Source organism: Sturnus vulgaris, chromosome 8 (assembly GCF_052056855.1).
Source record: "Sturnus vulgaris isolate bStuVul1 chromosome 8, bStuVul1.hap1, whole genome shotgun sequence".
In the NCBI taxonomy this organism is placed as follows: domain Eukaryota; kingdom Metazoa; phylum Chordata; class Aves; order Passeriformes; family Sturnidae; genus Sturnus; species Sturnus vulgaris.
Window position 1 is genome coordinate 4,777,392 of NC_142250.1, and position 23,346 is coordinate 4,800,737.

Sequence of the window (23,346 nt, forward strand, 5' to 3'; positions counted from 1 at the left end):
TTTTTTTTCCTGTTTCATTTTTTTGACCCAAATCTTCTCACTTTTCAGGCAAGGTTGATCCTTTTTTCCTTAAAACCTCCACTTTTAAGTATTAGAACTACCATATATATATATATATATATATATATATATATATATATGTATTTTTACCCACAGACAGCAACTCAACTTCTGAACCACAACTGGGTTAAAATCCCCTGAAGTAAAGTGTCTTTCAGACTCTCAGACTCTATTCCCTTATTCTGCAACCTTAGTATGATTTTCTCAACCACGGTGTTCTTTGAAACACCTGGCTCTTTTGATAATCATTACATTTTGGAAGTTAAAATCATGGTTTTGTTTGGTTTTGAAGGGCAAACCAGGCAAGTGAATCTCTCTTCTATCTGAAAAGCAACTATATTTAAAGATACAGTTAATCTGAGATTAACAGGGACTGTCCTGCCTGATCAATACATCAGCCAAGAGAAGAGCTTGCCTGGCTGCTAAGGGAAATTATTCTCAGGTTTATGTATTCACATATTAAAGTTCCTGACAATTTTACTGACAATTCTTTTTAATTAGTCATCCTGATATCCTCCCAAATACATAAAATTTAATTATCTGTAACATCACATCTTTGTGATTTTAACCTTTTCATGCTTCGCTACTTTTCAGTGACATTTTCCTTTTAAAAAACCCTCCACTTGTCAAGGGATGGCATGTGGGAGACAGACAATCAATCCTAAAAAGGGAAAGGATAGGGAAAATCACATCAGCAGACTTAAAACACCTTTTATAGCTCCTTATCAGGTACTTGCAGATAATCAATAGCTTATCAAAGCTGTCCATTTTGACTTTGCTGAGTTATTCACTCAAAATCACTAAATCAGGTTAAAAACCAGCCCGATATTGTGAACTTTATCCAGTACCTTGAACTTCTCATCAATCTGGTGACGTCTATAGGGCTGTAATTAGAGTGAAAAGAGGGGGAAAATGCAAATGAAAAGTTTGCCTAGAATAAAGAGTGGCTGCAACCACTAGAGGATTTTATCATTGTCTTTGCCTTGCTTCCCTACTTCCAAAGCACTTCATGATTGCCTATCTGTTCATCTTGCATCTCTGCTGAAATTTAATTAGAAAAAATTGCTATCTGCCTCCAACGGCAAATAACTTGGCCACAACTCTGCCTTCTCCCATAAAAAGCACCCTGACAACTGCAGAGGTGTCAGGGAAGTCAATCTGTGTTTCCTTTCCACTCATCTGAGTCGCAGCATTGACCTAAATTGCTACTGAAAAATTAATCCCTGGAAAAAGGGAACAATTTTCTCATCTTTCAGTGGTAGAGGGACTGTTCAGAGCCTCAGTTGTGAGGGTCTTTTATAATTTACTTGAGAACAAGAATGTAGAGACACAGCCAGTTTTTAAAACATTTCGCTGGTTATTTCCTGAAGTGACAGAAATGCCCTATCCACCAAATAACTCTTGGAATTAAAGTACCCAGGAACTCCCATTCATCTCAACCCAGCACTAATTATCTTGCACCAAAGATTTTAGTCTAATTAACAGCAAGGGCTGGATACTGCCTATTCAAAATATAAAATCACTTTTTTTCTTACCCAAAATGATTTGTACGAAGAGAAACAATTCTCTTAATGATGAAAACTCTGTTTTCTCTGGAAGGCAGACTTTTAACATTTAGTTTTGCCAGCAGACACAACTGTAGTCAATCATGGGCTAATTCCAGCAGGAAGCGTAAATACCAACCCCTACAAGAGCATTTAGCAGAAGTCCCAAAAAACTGGACAGAGCCCATTCAGCTGGGAAAGGAATAATTAGAAACAAATTAAATCCCAAATAATTTCCTGAGGCTTGATGCCACTGAATCACAAACACAGTTCGTAAATTATGGGAATACAGCTAGAGAGCAGGACTCAAAGCACTGCTCAGCTTGTGATAAACACGGATGTGTTAAGCACAGTGGACCATAAGCCTCGGCAAAAGAAAGCAGAACCCTGAAGAAGGAATTCAAAAGATAACAGTGCCCTGAGTATGCCTTGTTTGAGAGAAATCATGCAAGACTGTGGGTGCCTCTACACGTCTGTGCAAAGCTATGATTAAGCAATGTTACTTTAGTTACATAAATGTTTTGGTTGTGCTGCTTTTAGCTATAGCTGGAAAGGTATATAAATATATATATACTGATCTGTGAAATCAATAAACTGGCTTCATGCTTGCATCAAGCTGAGGTCCTGCCTCTTTGCCAATCGCTGCCAGTAAGTCTCAACAAACCAAAGCTGGCAAAGCTCTTTTATCATGTTTGAATTTAAAAAGCCAAATGTTAGTACAAATAAGGCAAAGAAAATAAAGGCAGATTGAGATTGAACTGCTCTAGAGACCACCAGCTCTCTAAATTAACTGTGAAAATTTGCAGTTTAAAATGTCCCATATCTAACAAACAAACACAAAAAAATGACAAGAAAAAGTGGCAACTGAAGACGATTTCTTCGTTTTATGCAGTTTGATTGTTATTAGGGGTGATTCCCTCCTTGTGAACTGTCTTAAAGCAATCAAGTTTAAAACTCAGCAAGAAAAAAAAACAGTTATTCTCTGGGATTTTGCCACTCACATAGGTAAGAGAGGCATTCCTCATCTGCTGAAAGCTTCTATTAAAGTGGATTTAACCACACATATCCACTTCAGCTCAGCCTAACAGGCCAAAATCTGTAGGCTGTGTCTTTCAGTGCCCCAAAAATCTTTCTTGGCAGCTGGGTGGGTGCTCCAGGTGAACCAGCAAATCTCTTCCACTTCAGAGGTGATTACTTGGTGTTCATTCCATGGTAGATCCCTGGATCAAATGTCCTTTGTACTGGTACTTCCCACAGCAAAATAAGGCAATTAATCAATAAATTAATTAATTAAATGACCACTGGAGGAAATGCAGACTATTTTGATGATTTTTTTCTCTTTGATTAGTATAACCAAAACGGGGAGATGCTGTTTTCAGAATTTTCACTTGTGCTGCTGCAAGTTTTATATTAATGTGTCCCTGGGAGAAAATTCCAGGAGGTTTTGTGTTTGAGAGGAATTGTGATTTGCAGGGCCAAAGGAAGGAACTTCAAGGGATATCAGTTGGAAAGAACTGTCAGGTGCTTGTCATCCTCAAGACCAGTAGTACCCAAAACCAGAATTAATCACAGAATTAATTAGGTTGGAGAGCCTTTTGAGATCATAAAGTCCAAAACCAGCACATCCTAAACACTGCTAATTAATTACCAATAAGTAGCATAAAATTGATTTTTCCAGACCTGTTTAACCCTTGATACTCTGAAAGTGTCCTGCGTTCCCAGCCCCAGCTCCCTCAGAGGGATTACAACACCTCCTCAGAAAAATGCAGATTTCTCTCCTGAGTGCAAACAGATGGAACTGAAGAGGTCCTTCTCACTAATAAAGACTTGAGGTCTTACAGGGGCACTTCCTGCTCTCCACTGTCTTTTTTTATCCCTCTCAACTTCACAGTTGTTTGAGAATATTTTATTTATTATTTTTAGCCTTTCATCTCTCAGTGCTCTGCTCAGGCCCAGCTCCATGAGGGCACCCGAACCCATAGACCCTATGAGGCTCCTGCTGACACAATTCCTGAGGATTCTGGGGATAATCAGTACAAACCTAAACCCTTTCCCATGCAGGAGGATCCATCAGAGGTGCAAGAACAAGGAACTTGTAGAAGAGTGAGGTCGAATCTGGATTTAATCGAAAATCCTTGGTGTCGTGGAGTGTCTTAGTGCCCATGTGGGCTCACAATTACCCATGGAACACCATAATAACCCCGGGGAACCCCATAATAAATCCCATGATTGCAAATCTAGTCCAGCAATTAATTCAATAAATCCAATCTGTATTTGCTGCTTTACAGGCTTTTCTTCTTTGCATGACTATGGAAAACACTGAGTATAGAAGTGGAGGAAACCTTCACAATGTGAGTGCAACAGGAATGGACTGAAGGTGGAAAAAAGGAGGAGAAATTATTTTGCCCATGCTATGAGATATTCATGAGGTTGTACTTCTTAACTCCATGTGATACTTGCACATGCTGATAATAAATGCTAATTTATTCAAGTCTTCCTGACACAAGAGGGGGAAAAAGTTAATTACCAGAGCCGATCGGATACAGAATCACTAAAATATAATATAAATATAAAGCAATGTAACAATGACAACAAAAATCCCCAAACCTAATCAACAACCAACACAGGTTTTCTCGGAAATTGAAATTCAGCTAATAGCAAGAAATTAATTCCCAACTTTTTACCTCAGTAAATTCATGGATAGATTCCAACTATACTGGACAAAAATATTACTCTTACCAGTGACATTAAATGCTTTATTTTAGGGGTCAGCTGAGTGGACATCTTGCCCAGTAAAGCAGGACTTCTCTTTCCAGCTACTGCCTCTGAATAATTCATACTTCAACTTTGTTCCTCATTCATTAATATTCCTTCCCATCTTCATTAAAAAATTACAAAGCAAATTTAAAAAAAAATGGTGTTAAACTAAAAATAGTCCTTTAGCTTAGGGAGTAGGGTAGTGGTAGCTATGTAGTAACCTAGTAAAGAATAAATATAATACATTAAAATGTGACAGATAAATCTAATATAAATGTTTCCTAGTTGAATCCAGGTATCATCCATATCTTCCAAAGGAATTATCCCTTAAAAGCCAAGTAAATATTTGAGGTTCAAGGTATAACTTCTTCCACTTAGGTTTATCAAAAGTGCTGCAAAGAGATAAACAGCAAAGAGTTCATGGTTCATCAACAGAACCCAGGTCTCATTTCATAGATCAGGAGCAGTTTGACACAAGAAAAGCTAAAAAACAAACAAAAGCCACTGCCCCTGAGCACGCTGCAGCTCAGGAAGTTTAAATAAATGAGTTTTGCAGCTCAGTACCTAAATCCCAGGTCAGATTTTTCCTGGCACAACCCCTCTCCCCGGCAGACACTGCTTTGTTTTCCAGTGGGGAACATGTCTGGCCAAGGGCAGGAGCAGAGCTGGAGCTGGAATCCTCTGACTGAGAGGCAGCACCACAAAAATGGTATGGTTTGTGTTATACCTTCAGGTAACCAGACAAAAAAAACCATAAAAACACCAGTTATTTATAATTCCTGCCTCATCTGCTCCCACACTGGGAATTATAACGGATCTGTGCAGGTGAAATGAGGTCACAGTCCCTCCTCCTTCATTGTCTGAGTGCTCTCCCTGAGGATGCCCCACACCCAGGGGAGCTGCCCCTTTCCTTAAAATGCCACCAAGCCCGAAGCAAATTAAAGTAGAATTTAAAGTCAAAGAAGTTTTTCACCAAGTCCCAAACACAACACAGCTACAAAGGGTTTTTAAGTACATCAAGGCACAGAAGTGTGTGTGGGGAAGATGTGGAAATCAATACTCCAAGATTAAATATGGATCATCTCTCCCTTCCCTTGACCCATCCCAAGGATAATTGCTGCAGCAGTCCTGAGGCCACACCAAAATGTGTGGGACAGGAAGAGTGTGAGGCACAGGACAGGAAGGGAGATAAGACAGGGAAGAGCAGTAACCTCCACACTTCCAATCTCAACCTACTCTTGGCTGGAGGCAGCACGATGCAGAGTGTGCTGTGATGAGCAACCAAAGTTAAAACCTTAATGTCAAAGCTTAACATTATTTTAATGTCATCTTAATGTCAGAGTTAATCAGGTGGGGCAATACCTGGTGATTCGATTGGTTCTGCCTTTTTATTCTTAAATATATGAATCAAAGGGCACATATCAATATTAATTCAGCAATCCCTGTTTCTGTTCCACCCACCAGAGGTGCAGACCTCCAAGCAGCAGCTCTGCTGCAAGGAATGGCAATTGGCACCAAGTTGCAACAAGAAATGATAAAGTTCTCATCTCATTTTGGGATTCATGTATGCATGGAGTGTGAAATGAGTCTTACACTCACCTTTAACCCAACATAATGGATGGATAAACTGACAGATTTAGCACAAGGATCTACATGGGATAAACCCCCACTGCTCTTCAGTACCTCTTGATCAAGACCTGATAATAGCAATAAAAATCCTTTCAGAGGTCAGTGACTTCCTCTTCCCCAAAATCATTCTCCTACGGTTTATAACAACCCTCAATGGAATGACATCAAGTCCCCTCCAACAGTGCTTCTTGGGGATATTTTGAGAGGGAAACATGGTCAGATCAGGAAAAGCAATTCCAAAATTTATCAAATTTCTGCAAGACTCAGGCCTTGCAGCCAATGGGCAGTTTGGCATTGGATCCAAGCTGGAATTTTACCATCATTCCTACATGCATCTTACCTTGGTTTCCTCTTGCTTGGCACACAAAACACAGCATCAAGCACAGGTGACCTTTTAGCTACAGCTCCCAGGTGTGCCCACAGGAAAAGATGACAGGCAGTCATATAAAACCTGGAAAAATCGCAGAGGACTTACAGGATCCGTCAGCTCGGGCAGGCTGGCTTGGTAGGTGAGGGGTCTGCAGTCTCGGGTGTTGTTCACCAGCACACAGGGCAGGAACATTGGCCCCAAATCGTCCCCATCGAGCACATCCACGGTCAGGGTGGTCGTGCTCGTCCTCCGCTCATTCAGGTTTTGGGCTCGGTCCTGTGGAGCAAACCAGGTCCATCTGGTGAAACTTCCTGAACTGAGAATCTCCTGAAAAAAATCTCCTAAAAAGAGCCACCCAAAAGGTTTTAAGCAAGACTAAGGATAAAACATATAATCATCAGAATTATCCATGTTCTAGGAGTAATTACCGGAACTTCTGCCTCAGAGCTGCAGCCTGAAAGGCACACTAGAAAAATCAGGAGAAAAAGTGAAGAAATACTGCAAGACATTTAGCCCTCAGAAGTAATACAGCTTGGGACCACCATAGGACTAAACCTATAATAATGCAGCCCGTTTGTAGAAGATGAAAAGGGCCTGTGCCTTACTTATAATCCAAAATTGTTGTGGTTATACCTAAAGTACACAAGTCTTCTTCCATTAGTGAAGAAACATCATGACTAGCTTATATTTTGTTTACAATACTCAAAAATATTCTCATTTTCACAGAGGAACTCCTGAATGATCTTTCCCTTGCAGAGCTAAAATCTTGGGGAGGAATATGTGCCATGAATTACATCTTACCTATCTATCCTAACAGGATATAAGGTAGATGTAACACTGAAAGAAAAAAAAACAAACAATTTTTAAATTTATTTTTTAATTTATGCTGTTTAATAACATCATCTATGGAAGATGAAGAGGCCATTGCTCTAAATTGGATACATATTTATTTTTCTATTTTGAAATCCAGTCAGTTCTTGTACCAGCTTCACATTTCGAGTAAATATCGGATTTTCTGCATTCAGCTTTCTTCATGGTCAATGATGAAAAACAATTCCAGTTACAAGAAGCAGCTTTCATCATCAACTAAACCACTTCTCCATTCCTCCAGTAAGTGTCTCTGAGTAATTCTGGATCAAAGCAGATAGAGAGTAATTAATTTCCAGCAGTATCTTCAGGATGCAAGGACAACACAGCACTGATCGTGTAATCAGAGGAATGTGATTGCAAAGAACACACCTGAGAGAATTCAATGCAGCCTGTGGGGTTATAGAATCCCAGATTGTCTGGGTTGGGTGGGACCTTAAAGGCTAATCAGTGCCATGCCTGCAATGAACAGGGACACTTTCCACTATCCAGATGACTCCAAGCCCCATCCAGCCTGGCTGTGGACACTTGCAGGGATGGGCTGTGGTTTATGGCTTTTCCCAGCAATAGGATCCTGGGGGCAGCAGGCCAGGGAGGGATCCTGCCCCTGTGGCCAGCCCTGCAGGCACCTCTGGAGTGCTGTGTCCAGCTCTGGATCCCCAGCACAGCAGGGCCAGGGAGCTCCTGGAGCGGGGCCAGCGGAGGCTGCGGCGCTGAGGAAGGGCCTGGAGCATCTCGGTGCCCAGGAAAGGCTGAGGGAGCTGGGGCTGTTCAGGCTGGAGAGGAGCCCCAGCTGAGAGGGGCCCTCAGCCCTGTCCCTTGGACACTTCCAGGGATCCAGGCATAGCTGCAGCTTTTCTGGGCACCCTGTGCCAGGGCCTCCCCACCCTCACAGGGAACAATTCCTTCTAATAGCCCATCTAATCCTGCTTTCTGTCAGTTTGATGCTATTCGGGGGAATGTCCTGGCACTCCATCCCTTGGAGAAATCTCTATCCATCCTTCTTGCTGGCTCCTTCAGGTGCTGGAAGGCCACAATTTGGTCACTCTGAAGCTTCATCTCTCCAGGTTGAACAATCCCATCTCTCCCAGCCTTTCCTTTCAGCTGCTCCAGCCCTCTGATCATTCTGGTGCCTCTTCTGGACTCTGCTTCTGCTTGCAGAATGCTGAGCATGCCACAAAATATGTAAGAAAAGAGACTGCAAAATGTATCTGCACTTCTGTGTCAGAGAGATGACAGGAGAGTGAAGGTGGGGATTCAGGATCTCCTATTGCTTCAGAGCAAATATAATTTCCCAAGAACGAAGATGTATCACAACAGCCGTGAACAGAGAAGTTTTCATTTCAGTTGTTATCAGAAGGACAAAAAGGGGGAAAAAAATGCTTTCACAGCCCTCAAGGGCATCAAAAAACCCACTCTGATGACAGATATCTGAGATACAGTTTATACATCATCTTTCTCCTCCATGCGAGTTATCCACTGCCAGCCTCTCTGGAAAATCCTCTCCATACACTTGCAGCATGACTTGAAGGAAAAATCATCTCTTTATAACAAAATGCATTTCCAATCTGCAGAATACAATGAAATTGTGTCCATTAAACTCATCTGAGTGAAAATCAGCCTTGCCATATTTGTTGGAAAATGGGACATTTAGTGCAATGAGGCTGCACTTTTCTGCATGGGCTGCACTGCACATTTGCAACTTGCTCCTTGTGCCAAAAAGGTTGGCTTGTACCACACTGAACAAGCTTTTTAAAGCAGTAATAATATGCCTGAGCTTTCAACAGCCTGGATAAATCTTAAATTAGATCTTCAGCAGAGGAGGATTTATCAGAGCTGGTATTTCAGCAAGGCGCTGCCTTTCCTTGGGAAGGAAACTAAACCAGCACCTAAATCAGGGGAAATGGCCTTCAAGAGATTTATACTCACATTTGCTTGAACAATGACAAAATAACGAGTCTTTTCTTCATAATTTAGTCTTTCCCTCAGAACTACTGCTCCGGACAAAGTGAGAGGAATATCAAAGGTCCTGTTGGAAGTCTGCAAATGAGAAAACAACACAATAAAATTGAACATGTCTCAAAGTTAAGCTGCATTGTATATGGGCCACAACAGGATGATCCCTTGGCTGGTATTCCAAGGCTGCATCTGCTCTTCAGATCAGATATTATAAAGCTTTCTGTGTTTTCTCCCCACCTAATTTCCTCCTGAAGAACCCCACAATAATGAAGTTGTACATAACACAATTCTCCTGGGTTCTTTACCTATCCATTGCTACTTCCAACCACAAAAGTCTGACTAGTCTGCTTTTTCTCCTTCGCCATCCTGAATTTGCAGTGGTGCATTAAGAACAAATGCTCAATCGGTAGAGATAAGAAATCCACATCATTGTACTTATCTGCTCTTTATTCTGCCTTTCATGAGGGCAATGAAGTGCTAAATAAGCAGAGAACATCAACATTTAGGTGCCAGTTCACGCATATGTTTCTATCCGAAGAAATTCACATTTCAGGGTAAATGCAGATGTTAAATTGGGTGAAATTCAATTTGTTCTGTGTATTTGCTTCCACAGACTCAGGTGACAAAGCTGGGGCAACAACTGGCAGGAGGGCACAAATTTCTGGCCTGAGATTGAATTGCAATTTCATTGTCAAATTAATCTAATTAAAAAACCCCATCTTTCCATGCTTCAAACTCCCAGTGTCAAAGATAGTTAATACTTAAGTATTTTGAACAGGCAACAGAAATACAAGATTCCAAACACAGCAGAGACACATAGGAACATTGTTTCTTTACATCACATTACGAGGCCCTTTTCCCCTAAGAAAAGGAAAATAAATAACTGCTAAAATTGCAGTTTGTTTTCCAGCAAATAAATGAGAATGAGTGTTAATTCCCCATGCTGCAGGTATCTGTGGTGGGCAGGAAAACAGGATTGGGAAGTGCGTCCCAGACTGATGAATAACTGGAGATAGTCTGAGTTTGGCACTCATCTCTTGGGGTAAAATATTCATCACTCCCACCAAGATGGGAAAAATCAGTTAGGAGATTTATACTGAGGCAAAACAGAAATCATGGAATCCCAGAATGGTTTGGGTTGGAAGAGATCTTAAAGCTTATCCTATTTTATATATATATATATATATATATATATATATATACATGGAGGAAAAAAGCCTGAATGGCTGTACCTTGTCATTAGGATTGTACTGGATGACATATTCTATCTGGCCATTGGGACCATCATCAATGTCAATAGCACCATTGTTTCCAGAAAATCCTGTGAAGATGGTTGTTCCAACTGGAGTTAACTGCAAGAACAGCAAGAAATCCCCATTAAAACATTTAAGTTTTAAAGTTAGTTTCAACCTTATTTTTCCCCCTAACTCTGGTCTCTTATGTATCAAGACAGAACTGCATTTTTTCAAAAAAATGACAAAGATGAGAAAAACACTCTTTAAACCTGAAAGAACCCATGAAATAAATATAGATTAATCCCAATAAAAGCTCATTTTTCAGACTCAGGAAGGAAAACAAGGACGAGCTGCAAATGTAAACACAACTTATTTGACAGCATCTTCATAGCAATGTGAACAGAGCCAGATTAATATTGTTACATGCAAACACAAACACCCATAGAGCTTCATGGCTTTGAGCAAACACAAGAGTGATGCTGTTGCTCCAATATTGTGTTGGCAGCAATTGAATACCCATTAAATTATGTTTTGAAAATGAATCAATTTATAATTATCCTTGCACAGATAAATAGCACCAAATCAAGGCCCATTGAGAGCAAAGACAGAAGATTTCTTGGGAGTCATCGTTTCTGAATTTAAATATTCAGGAAACTTTGCAAGTAATCAACCTGAAAGTGAAGAAGAAATGAACAAACACCCTTGCTCCCTGGTGCTCTCATCACCCCCAGATTTGTGGCCCCTAAATTCCCGGAGTCCCGCTGGCCCCTTTTATTTCCTCCAGAACTTACACAAAGTTGATGCATTTATTTAAATCCAGAGGACCTAAAAAGGTTTGAAATGTTGGAAAAATAGCAGGGGGCAAAGACAGAGTCATTTCAGCATTTGGTGCAGATGTGGATGGTACTTCACATTCTGTTTTGTAGTGCTCACAATAAAGCAAAGACTTAACTCCCCGTTTCCTCCTGCACCCATAGTTCCTGTTTTATTTATAAAGCTGCTAATTAAGGGTGTAATGGTTGGCAGAGTTCCCTGGGAAACATTTTCAGGGCTGAGAATACTGAATCTTTGAAATAAAACCACCAATGTGAGGCCTTTTTATGGGAAAACAAGTGGGGTTTAATTTATAATACCACCAATATGCACCATAACACCATAACTCTTAATGTTCATGTTTTGCTTCTAACTTGTCTTATTTACTCCTGGAACAAGCAGCAGATGTGTCACATGTGGGTGTAGGAAGTTGACTGTGCCCTCATGGGTTGGGATGTTCAGGAGAGAAGGGGACAGAAGACCTAAGTAACCTGAAAACCAGCTGGGAAAAGTTCCAAGGTGTTTGCAGGGGGTTTTTCCACCAATGGGGATGGGCTGCTCCTTGACATCCACTCAGGCACCCCATTGCTGCCTCCTCAGAAGCTTAGGAGAAGAAAATCCAATGTTTTTGAGGGAAAAGAGGGAGACCAGGTACCCAATCCCTGGGTGGCCTCTGTCCCACACTACCAGGCAGGACAGAAGGAATGGGGAACATTGATTTAACATCCAGCAAAAAATACACTGGGATGGGGACAGGTGGACAAAAAGCAGTACTGTCCCCTATCCCAGCCCCCAAACCCTAACCCTTAACTCCCAGCTCCTCCTCACCATTTTTTCCTCACTCCTTGCTGCGTTTTTCCCCTCTCTTAACCCACTTTTCCTGGGGCTGGCTGAGGGTTGGGATGTGCCCAGTGCTGGAACCTGTGGATGCCTCAGCCCAGGGCAGCTCTCACCTCTCCTCACAGAGACCCCTCAGGCCGTGCCAGGGCACTGACACCCACTGACATAACTCAAGAGAATTGAACCAGTTAATCCCAGTTTAAACAATGGTCCCATTAGTGGAAAGAGCCAGGCACTATGCTGGCTGGTCATGGGGTGGCACGTGATGGAAATATCCCAGGTTTTTGCTGTCCAAACAGGACCAAGTCCTGGTGCTCCCAGATGATCTGAGAGGAGCAGCTCTGGAGACATCAGACATGTAGAATACCATACTGGTTTGGGTTGGAAGAGACATTAAAGATCATCTAATCCCCATCCCTGCCATGGGCAGGGACATCTTCCACTATCCCAGGCTGCTCCAAGCCCCAACCAACCTGGCCGTGGATCCAGGGGCAGCCACAGCTTCTCTGGGCACCCTGTGCCAGGACCTGCCCACCCTCCCAGGGAAAAATTCCTTCCCAAAATTCCATCTATCTCTGCCGTCTGAGTGTGAAGTCATTCCCTGTGTCCTGTCCCTCCATCCCTTGTCCCCAGTCCCTCTCCAGCTCTCCTGCGGCTCCTTTAGGCTCTGGAAGGGGCTCTGAGCTCTCCCTGGATCCTTCTTTTCTCCAGGTGAACACCCCCTGCTCTCCGAGCCTGGCTCCAGAGCAGAGGGACTCCAGCCCCTCCATGGCCTCCTCTGGACTCATTCCAACAGATCCACATCTTTCGACTGTTGGGGATCTCAGCAGTGACCACTGTACTGCAAAAGGTGTTCTATACAAAAAAAAAAAAAAAAAAAAAAAAAAAAAATTTACCTATATTTAATACTATTAACTATTGTAAAAATGATGTTACATCCAAGCAGCCTGGGAGATGACAGACACCCTGGAGCTGCTGGCACAGCTCCCACCAGTCCGTTCTGACATGTGCAGATAAATAGTGGCCAATAGAAAAAGGCTCCAGTAGTATAAAGCACATTATTAAGTGATAACAAAGGAGACAGTCGCAAAAATGACACATCAGTAAACACCAGAACTCCAATTCCATGCTCTAACAGTTAAAATCAAAAGCTAAAGTCTTGCATTTGATGTATTACACCCACAATAACTGATTGCAGATGTGCAGACCTTCAGGATATGCATGTTTCCATTTTATCAAAGTTTTCTTTCGTGCAACACAAATGATACTAGAAAAGAACACTGGAAAAAAAATCCTCTCCATTCCTTCCTGACAGAACTCCAGCAGCATTTGGACAATGCTCTCAGGGATGCACAAGGTAGGATTGTTGGGGTATCTGTGCAGGGCTGGATGATCCTCCCAGGTCCCTCCCAGCTCAGGATATTCCATTATTCTGTGATTTCCAGCCTGCTCAAGACCTCACATTAGAGATTCCTGCAGCCTTTAGAAAAATTCAGGTGACCTCTTAACTTGGTACTGCAAATCCACTTCCAGTCATGTGGGAGAGCCCCTCAGCACTCCAAGCCTCACAAACTTCTTACACAGAGATCTCAGCATTGTGCTGATTTTTACTATAGTATGTGCCATTAGCCAGCCATAATACATCTTCCCACAATTTGTGAGGGATTTCTGAGAGACTGCTGTCACTTCTTTGTTGGAACAACAAGGAGGAACGCAGTTTACTTAATAAATTGCAACTTTAGCCTGGAGAAAAGGAGGCTCAGGGGGAACCTTCTGGCTCTGCACAACTCCCTGACAGGAGGGGACAGCCAGGGGGGGTCGGGCTCTGCTGCCAGGGAACAGGGACAGGACAAGGGGAAACGGCCTCAAGATGTGCCAGGGGAGGCTCAGGTTGGATACTGGGAAAAATTCCTTCACTGAAAAAGTGGAATTTCGTTTCTCCATAGGAACCTTTGGTATGTCCAAGAGAAAGGGCCTGAAGTTGTGCATCAAAGGGCTTAACCATGCTGAGTGATTTACCTTATCCAAAACAAAACATTAGGGATTGCAAAGAAACAATTCCAGGAGCGTCACCAACAGCCTGGGGATAATCATCGCTGTGGGAACTCAATCCAGTGGAAAAGTATCATGATGACATGAAACAAGGAAGATTCCAAAAAGAATGCAATTAAACAAATAAGAGGAGATGCACACAATAAATCTTCCATAGTCTACAGCTGTACTGCTTAAAAACTTCCTTCAGTGTGATTAATGGCTATTAGAAGTCAAGATGCAGACAGGAGCTCTTCCATAAAACATTTGGAAAATAAATTTCCCTATTATTGACTATTTATAAAGTTAAAAATGAATAGGTTTTCAGAGTGGCCCCAAAGAGCAGAGCAAAGCCAAGCCAGATTTACAGCTAATCATTCTGAGCTAACGCTCTTTTGATGATATCTACCTGCACAGATTAATTATTTCGATACCACAAGGAAAAAGACAGGAATAATTACACCACAAGAAATGAAAATTCAGCACAAGCTCTAATTCTCAACAGCCCAAACCCAAAGTTTGGGATGACTGAAGTTCAAGAAAGGTTCTTACTTTGCTAAGGATTCCCATCTCTGCTAAATTAAAGGAGAAAAACAAAGCTCCAAACTAAATAAACAAACCAACCCCAAAATTTTGGGTTACAACCAGCTCTAAGGTTACATGCATTTAATAAATACTGACTTCAACAGTGTTCTAGGGACTCCACCTCCACTTCCAAACAGAACCTGCTACTAAATGCTCCTGACTTGCCCTGTAGGACTCAGAAAAGTGAAAAACTAAGAACAAAGAAAGTCAGTTTTATAAAACCCCAGCTATACACAATTAGAGCTGTATTTAGTTCAGATAAAAATGATCCAGATAAGTTGTGTTTAACACGAAACACAGACACTACCACTGGGCCTCAGCAGTACAAGATTTTACTTCCTAATCCCTGTATTAGGCTCCATAAATTTAAACCCCTTGTGGCAATGCCATAGATTTGCCCGTGGAATATTAACTGCGCTGCATAATTCTTCTGAATTTTAACTCAGCTGCAGAAGTTTGGTTTAATATGGTAATAACCCTTCAAGCCACCAATACGGTCAAATTTAACCCCAGGCTAATGTCACTGTCAGGAATTTTCCCCTAACTGAATAACAATGGAATATTTTCATATAAATAAAAATATGTCACACACACACACAAAAAAAAAAAAAAAAAAAAAAAAAGGGAATAACTCTGCAGAGGATTTCTCATTATCATAAAAATGGTGACATCAACCTTCACTTGTTTTTACTTCCATGTGGAGATTCCTAATGCTTTGGAGATCAGTTGGAGTTGGCTGAGATACTTGGACTTGTAAAAGTATCAGGAAGGAAGAAGGAAAACTGACTCCAAAACGGTGGGGAAACAGAAAAATCTGTTTTCAACCAAGACTTTAAAAAAATCAATTTTATTTGTAACTTAATGTAGATCCCAGCACTGCCATTCCCAGCTAAGCTACCTCATCCAACAAACATTCCAGCCTCCATCAATACTGACAAGGACAAGTCCAGCTCCATGTGACAAGTCCATACTTTTAACAGAAGAATTAAAATCTTGACAAAAAAGTATTCCTCAATAAACAGGTAATGAAGATTTTTATTCTCAGCTACAAAAGCCACGTTTTCTAACCACTCACATTAATTTCTCTGCACATTTTCATTTGGGGTCACCTTTATCCATTGGTCTTCTATAGGTACAAGTGTTAGAATGATGGAAGGAAACACTTAAAATCCCTAATCCCAGAATATTCCACAGACATTCTTTATGCCTTGAGTTGTTTCAGGGTTCTGAGGGTCCAGATGAAGATGTTTGAAGCAGGAATCATGGCAAATAAAGACAAAACATGCTGGGAAAAAAGGCTACAAAACACCTGGAGTAAGGAAGCAATGGATGGACCACCATATCCATGTCCACAATCAACTGGGAAAGACAAAACTGGTATGGAGCTGCTCCACACAGAATTTTACAGGTAACTCATTAGGGAAGCATCACTGAACTTTTCCTTATCCTTGTGCTTTTTCCTTGAGCATCTGCCAGGGCACCGGCAAAACAAATGCCCTGGATTAGGGGAGCTTTTGGTCTAACTCGGGACAGAGTGATTCCATCAAGTATAAAAATCAAAACTCCTTTTGGTATAAAACTAAACATACACTAGTCTACCACATCCATCTCAATCTATGCCTTCGGGAAAAATCCAGGCATAATTTTAAAACATGTCTTTTTCTGTGCAAATGGAAAACAAGTGTGAAACCAGGATTTATGGTGCTATTTACAACTACCCTCAGCTTCTCTGACAAACTCATCTTAATATGTTGGGGACAGTTCAGATAGAAAGACAACTTGACAAAAAAACCATTCAATTTCTCCAAAATATAATAAAATCTACTCCTTCTTTGAGTTGTTTTATGTTCTATATGTAAGAGAAATTTCTGTACTTTTTGGTTTACAAGCAAAGAATTAACCACAAACCTTTCCTCCCAGTGCATTCCTGTTGCTAAATTCACCAGAGGCAGTGCCAATTATGAGTGGAATAAATGAGCATTAAAACATTTAATCCCTCATTAAAACCTTTGAGAGAGTCTGAGATGCTTTGTGAATTATTTTTTTGTTAATTAATTAATGAGAGCATGAACTCACTGGGTGCTGCTCAAGGACACAGTGGTGCCAGTCAGATGTTACCCATGGAACAGAGATAAAATGAAAATAATAAATTAATTAAATCAGGGTGCAGCTGGTGGAAAGAGCAACAGCGCATTTTGCCCAGCAATGATTCCAATAAATGCTCAGAACATTGTTCAATTTCTGAACACAAATAATTGGGAATGGTGCATTTTGCACTCTGCCTTTTGGACTTCTCCCTAATTCTGGAAAATCCTTGTTTTCTTAGAATAGCCATACTCCCTGTCTTTGGTTTCACTTCAAAAATGATGCAGGTTTTGGAAGTGATCTGGGCCCTGCAGCACAACTCACACAGGCACTTCAGAGTCATGTTGGTGTTGCCTTTACTCAGGACCAGAAATGCTCCTGCACTGGGTCTGTAGAAACAGAAATTCCATGGCCATGTGAAGAGCAATGTAAAAACCATGGACAAGCCCATGGAGGACTTTCACGGTGCTCCCAGATTCTGGTGGGAAGTCACACGGGCTGCTGGAGTGCCAAAAACGTGTCTGAAGGGAAATGCTTTTTAATTTAAAACCAGGTAGTTTGAAAAACCTTGTTTATCCTTCTCTCAATTCCAGGTCCAATATAATGTATGGAGGGGCTTCCTCCACACTTTTGGGTTAATTAGGCCTCGACTCATCAAGGTCTCCCCTTTTCCCAGGGCAATGAGTTGTCCTTCACTTGTGTGGTCATGGAGACCAGAGACAACGCAAGGACACACTGAAAAACTGAATCCCCCAAACACAACAAAATAGGAAATTTATTCAAATGAAATCTTTTACAATCAAAGCCATCATGCTCTTTCACAGACCCCCCACCCCACAAACCAAACCCTACCAGGCTGCTTATTTAATATAATTTATTTTTTAAATATAAATCTACTTCTTTCAGTATTCACCTGTACAAAACTGACCCATCTTTCCATTTTCCATATAATTTCAGCCCACATAATTTCCATTACTTCATGTAAGGCCCTGTTTCTACTCATTACTAAAGCCCTGAGATGCTAATCTGAAAACTCAAGACTTTTTGTACTGCTTATTGGCAGATTATACAGTCCATAACACAATGAAAAACTTTGCTGGAAAGTGAAATGAAGTTATACCAGATAAAGAAGAAAATTTTTTTTTTCCTTCAAATGACACAGTGGTCCAATCCACAGCTCTCTATTCAAAAAAACATAACATAATAAATAACAGAGAATAAAATAATTCATTTCACAGGCATCATCTAATACAGAGCAATAGCAATAAACCACATCTGCACTTTGCCAAGCCTCAATATTGTTAATAAACCTTTTTAAAGTGTTTTTAACTTCCTTTTCTTCATACATATGTTTGTTTTACTTTCAGGTTTGTTGTTAAAAGTATTTTAATTTAACAGAAAACGCTTCATTCATGAACTCTGCTTTAAATTTGTGTGTATTCTGCAATCTCCAGGTGAAAAATATGCTGGTCTTTCTATTTCTTAAGGAAAAGCAGGATTAAACACTAAAAACCGAAGCCTACCAAAGAGATGGGTTTTTCCACAGCGGCACAAATATTAGGGGTTTGAAAACAACCGTATTTTTTGGTTTTCAAAGGAGAGGCACTGAAAGCTGCAATTTAGCAGTGACCCCACCCACAGGGGAAGGAGGAAAATCAGGCAGCCCTGACCTCATTGACGGCCACGTAGTAGCGCTGCTGCTGGAACTGCGGCGAGTTGTCGTTGCGGTCTCGCACCACGATCCGCACCTCGTGGTTGATGATGGTGCCAACCTTCTTGTTCACACACTGCACCTGCACCACGATGGACTGGATGGACAAGGGCGGCTGCAAGGGGAAAAGGGTATGATAAAGGGACCCGAAAAATGTCACCTGTTTGAGCCTTTGGTTTATTGTTATTAGAATTCATTGGATACCAGAAAGGCTTGGGTGGGAAGAAACCTTCAAGATCATCTCATTCCATTCCCTGCCATGGGCAGGGACACTTCCCACTATCCCAGGCTGCTCCAAGTCCCATCTAACCCAGTCTTGGAAGTTCCAGGGATCCAGGGACAGGCACAGGTGCTCTGGGGACCCTGTGCCAGGAGCTGCCCATCCTCACAGGGAACAATTCTTTCCCAATCTATCCCTGCCCTCTGGCAGTGGGAAACCATTCCCTGTGTCCTATGCCTCCATCCCTTGTCCCAAGTCCCTCTCCAGCTCTACTCGAGCTCCTTTAGGCTCTGGAAGGGGCTCTGAGGTCTCCCTGGAGCCTTCTCTTTTAGAGGTGAACCCTCCAGCTCTCCCAGTCTGGCTCCAGAGCAGAGGGGCTCCAGTCCTCCGAGCATCTCTGTGCTCTCCTCTGGACACACCCCAATGTCATTCTTGTTTCTTTCTTGTCTTGAATTGAAAGGTCAAGTCTGAAATAAATCACATTTGCTACCACTTATTTGAAAATAATTCAGAAACAACTTTCAGTGTGGACAATCCTGTTTTTCTCACTGCAGTGAACACAGCAATGCTCTAAAATTCCCAAACTGATGATTAGACAATGAAAAGAAATTTAGGCTGGGGTGGCTTTTACTACTCATTTGAGTAAGATCCAAGATTTTTTAGGCTGCCTTTAATAAGCTGCAGTGACTACTAAGTATATCTGGATTAATTAGCCAAGCCCAAGAAAAATATAATTATTTGAAATGGCAGATACTTGATAAATATTTGATATTCTGAAAATGTACAAAAATATGTAAATAAACAATGGCACAATGCCACAAATTGATTATGAAACCAGGGACAAATCATCCCAGCACTTTCCAGCAGCACCCTGCACCTTCAGTTCTGATTTATCACTTCCTAAGTAGTTAAAGTTTTAGGAGAAAAGTGTGGAATTTTCTTTTTATCTGATTTTATTTAGAAAACACACCATCATTCTTAGTAGCAATCAGTGGAATCTAGGAAGATTTGCTGTCAAGGAAGGCAAGAAATAAAAAAAAATAGGATAGAATCAGGCAGACTGAATCAGCAGAGAGAAAAATGGGAAGAGTATCCAAATAGATGGAACGCGACCATTTGTGAATCAGAGACTTTAATTTTTTCTCTTTAATAAAAACCTGAACCCAAAAGTTCAACTTAATAAAACTCCCAGTTTCATTGGTGCTGCAAAATTTTAGGCTGATTTAAGTAGAAAGATGAGAAAAATATGCTGAGGTTTTTGTTACTAAAAAGAGACCCTCCCACACTGAATGGTTCTGTGGTGTTGGGGTAGCACAGCCCTGGTTCTGAAGGCTGGAAATATCCTTTAGGAGAATCCATAAGCTTAGAAAAGACTTCCAAGACCACAGAGGCCAGCTGTTAACCCAGCACTAACCCATATCCCCAAAAGTGCCATATTAATAACACCCATGACACACACTTCATAATTTTACTCAGTCTCTGGGGGTTTTGAGGGTTGCTCTCCTTTTCTTGTGGTTACGAGTGACAGCAATTTCCTGAGGCCATTCAAGAGAGGCACAGGGGGCATCACATCCGAAATCTAAACCACCTTAAAGCCCAGATTTTTCTTTTCATAGCCCACCAAATTTAAGCCACAGATGACTGGACACAGTATTAGAGGTAAGAAGTGTTCCAGTTCATTGAAAAAAATGAGGAATCAATACCTTAAACACCAATGTAAACACAGTATTACTTGTATTTAATTAAGAAATGTACACACTTCACTTGTTTCCTGGGGAGTTGAGTCTACTTCTGGCAAAGAACATCCCTGTAAAGTGTCTGGGAACTCACAATAATGGGAATTGGTTTAGACTGTGACTAATATTGAAACTCAAATAATCTGATGAGGCTCTTTGGGTAAAGCATCGACTTTGATTCACATTAAGGTGACAAAAAAGTGTCAATAAATGGCCTTGAAAAGAAGAATTAGCACTGATCCAACGGGGATTTTGGTTCCTTACTCCTTATGGATGGGTGTGGGGTGGTAAGAATGGACCCCACATTTCTTAGAGTGGTTCTCCAGCCTTTCTCTCATTTTTTGCTCTGGTATAAAATTAAAACTGAGAGGCCAAAGCTGCTTCTGCAGCTGCTGGTTGGCACTTGAGGAAGTGCCAACTCTTTCCCAGAAAGTCTTCTGCCACCATGACCACTCTGCCACGCTTTGTGCTTTGCATGGGAAAACAGTTTGTGAATTAAAACAAAATTAAAAACAGCTGTATTCAATTAGTGTCTTTCACCAGCAAATGGAAATGAGGAGAAATTTGCATGTTGTTTTTGGTACTTATGAATTTATCTCAAAACACATGGAGAAGACAAATTAATCAATCAAGCTAATACAAAATAAACTTCCCTGCACTCCAAGGAGAAGTCCTGAATTTTACAGCATCTTTGCCATATTGATTAAAGCACTTGGAAGTCAATTTTACTTTCAGGTTCTGTCACAAGGTTGCAACACTGTGAGGAGATGTCTCCATTTTTGGAGTGTTTTCTCCTCAATGAAATTAGCCTAGATGAGAACACTCCTATTTATTTTGTGCTTTTCATCTTTCTTTTTGTAAAAATCAAACTTATCCTGACAATAGCTCCTTAACACCATCAGGAACGAGCACAGCAAATATATTTAGGCTGCCTTAAAAAAAGAATCTGAACCAGCACGTTCTCAATGGAACATGTCAAGCTTTGCAAGTGAATTGTGGCAGTCACGACTCCTTCACCTCTCACAGCTCATAATTTAGTGTACACAGGGAAAGCAGGCTGCTAATAAATGTCACAGGGCACAGGGTGAGCAGCACGTCTTCTAGTCAGCAAACCAGAATCAAAGTTTAATTCAACAAATGAGTCAAGCTTTGTTGGATATAAAACCCTAACATCAGGTTTTTTTGGTCTTTGTTGTTATGTTTGTCCACAATAATATTTGCAGATACGGTCAAGTTCCTGTATACTCCCAATAAATCCTAAAAAAAGGATCAGATTAACTCTGTTCACATCCATCTGAGGACAAGACAGATGCAGGAATAATATTCTAGCTGCACTTGTGTGTATGGTTAATTAGAAATTAATGTTTGTGGAGAAAACCAACCCCAAACTTACATCTCTGTCCAGCACACGGCCAGTGCTGTTCAGGTACAAGGTCTGCTTGATGGGGTCCAGGATCACCCAGTAATCCACGTTGTCCTTCAGGGAGAGCTCGATGGTGGGGTCAGGCCCTCCTGCTGTCCCTTTGATCAGCATGTTGTCAACCAGGATAGTGCCTGCAATGACATTGAACAGCCAGGGAGGAATTTATAGGAAATCCACACTCACGTATTTTTGCAAGACCTGCGACACTGAAAATGCTGTTTTCTACCTCGGCTTTGTGGTGTTTTATGTTTTGAGTGATGTTTAAAGAGTCTGAACCTTATTATCTGTAATGAAAAACTGCCTCTGACACTGCAGCTGTATCAGACAATGCCAGAAGAAGTACTTGCAATGCACAATGATTTAAATTGACAATGAGACCCGTCACATCCAGCTATCTACTTAACAAGATGAGCTTTTTCTTCATTGAGCAATCTACTCCCAATCTCACCTCGAACAAATGAAAGCACGGAAATAACAACCAAACTTGGAATAAATTTTCTACAGCGAGAGCAACACATCAAGGTGATGATGGGGAGAAAAAAAGCACAGTTACATAAAGCTCTTCAGGAAAAAAAAAGGGTTTGTACCTGGAGCTGCTCTGCAACACAAACTGAATTGCAGAACAAGGATGTGAAGACACAGCCACAAAGGTGGTACTGAGAGGAGCAGCCAGCTCTCAACATGGGTTTTTTCATGGAATCACAGGATCCCAGAATGGTTTAGGTTGGAAGAAATCCTAAAGTACCAAAATTCCACCCTCTGTCAAGGTCAGAAACACCTTCCACTATCACAGGTTGCTCAAAGCCCCCTCCACCTAGCCTTGGACAATTCCAGGGATCCAGGGGCAGTCCCAGATTCTCTGGGCACCCTGTGCCAGGGTGCCACCACCCCCACAGCAGAGAATTCCCTCCATATATGTAACCAAAATTTTCCTTCTGTCAGTCCAAACAGAGTCCCCATTGTTCTGGCACTCCAGTTCCTGATGATTTGTCCCTCTCCAGTTTCCCAGTATTCCTTCAGACTCTGGAAGGAGCTGTGAGCTCTCCACACAACCTTCTCTTCTCCAGGCTGAGTAGCCCCAGTTCTCCCAGCCTGGCTCCATAGAGGAGGTGCTTCAGTCCCCTCAGCATCTTCATGGCCTCCTCTGGACCTGCTCCAAGACTTCCATGTCCCTCCTATGCAGAACAGTGCACGGAATTCCAGGTGGGGTCTCATGAGTGACTGCCTGCAGAAAATCCTGGACCTCCTTCTGCTCCCAGGTTTAGCTCAGTTTCAGGGGAAGGGCCTTGGATTACTGCAAGAACGCAGTAAAAGATCAAAAGAGGCTCTTCTTCTAGGGATATATTCCAAGGTTTATTCTGGAGGCGCTCCAGGAGAGTAAGAGAGCGAATACAGGAAACGCGCAAGTATTCCAACCTCGGCCAGGGGTGAGGGGTTGGCTTCTGGCCAACCAGGAGAGCTCAGAGGGAAAAGGGGAAGGG

The 23,346-nt window shown here is 41.6% G+C and overlaps 1 protein-coding gene across 21 annotated transcripts in view; it reads right to left on the reverse strand.

The window, feature by feature from the left end:
• The window catches only part of PCDH15 (protocadherin related 15), a 643,743-nt gene that overhangs the window by 180,026 nt on the left and 440,371 nt on the right, over positions 1 to 23,346 (reverse strand). For all 21 annotated transcript variants that reach the window (XM_088168755.1, XM_088168758.1, XM_088168745.1 and 18 more), the window contains 5 exons: positions 21,836 to 21,996; positions 18,446 to 18,601; positions 10,419 to 10,538; positions 9,157 to 9,267; positions 6,466 to 6,636 (listed from right to left, as the gene is read on the reverse strand). In XM_088168755.1, the coding sequence (XP_088024881.1) occupies positions 6,466 to 6,636; positions 9,157 to 9,267; positions 10,419 to 10,538; positions 18,446 to 18,601; positions 21,836 to 21,996 (719 nt within the window). The remainder of the gene's footprint in view (positions 1 to 6,465; positions 6,637 to 9,156; positions 9,268 to 10,418; positions 10,539 to 18,445; positions 18,602 to 21,835; positions 21,997 to 23,346) is intronic.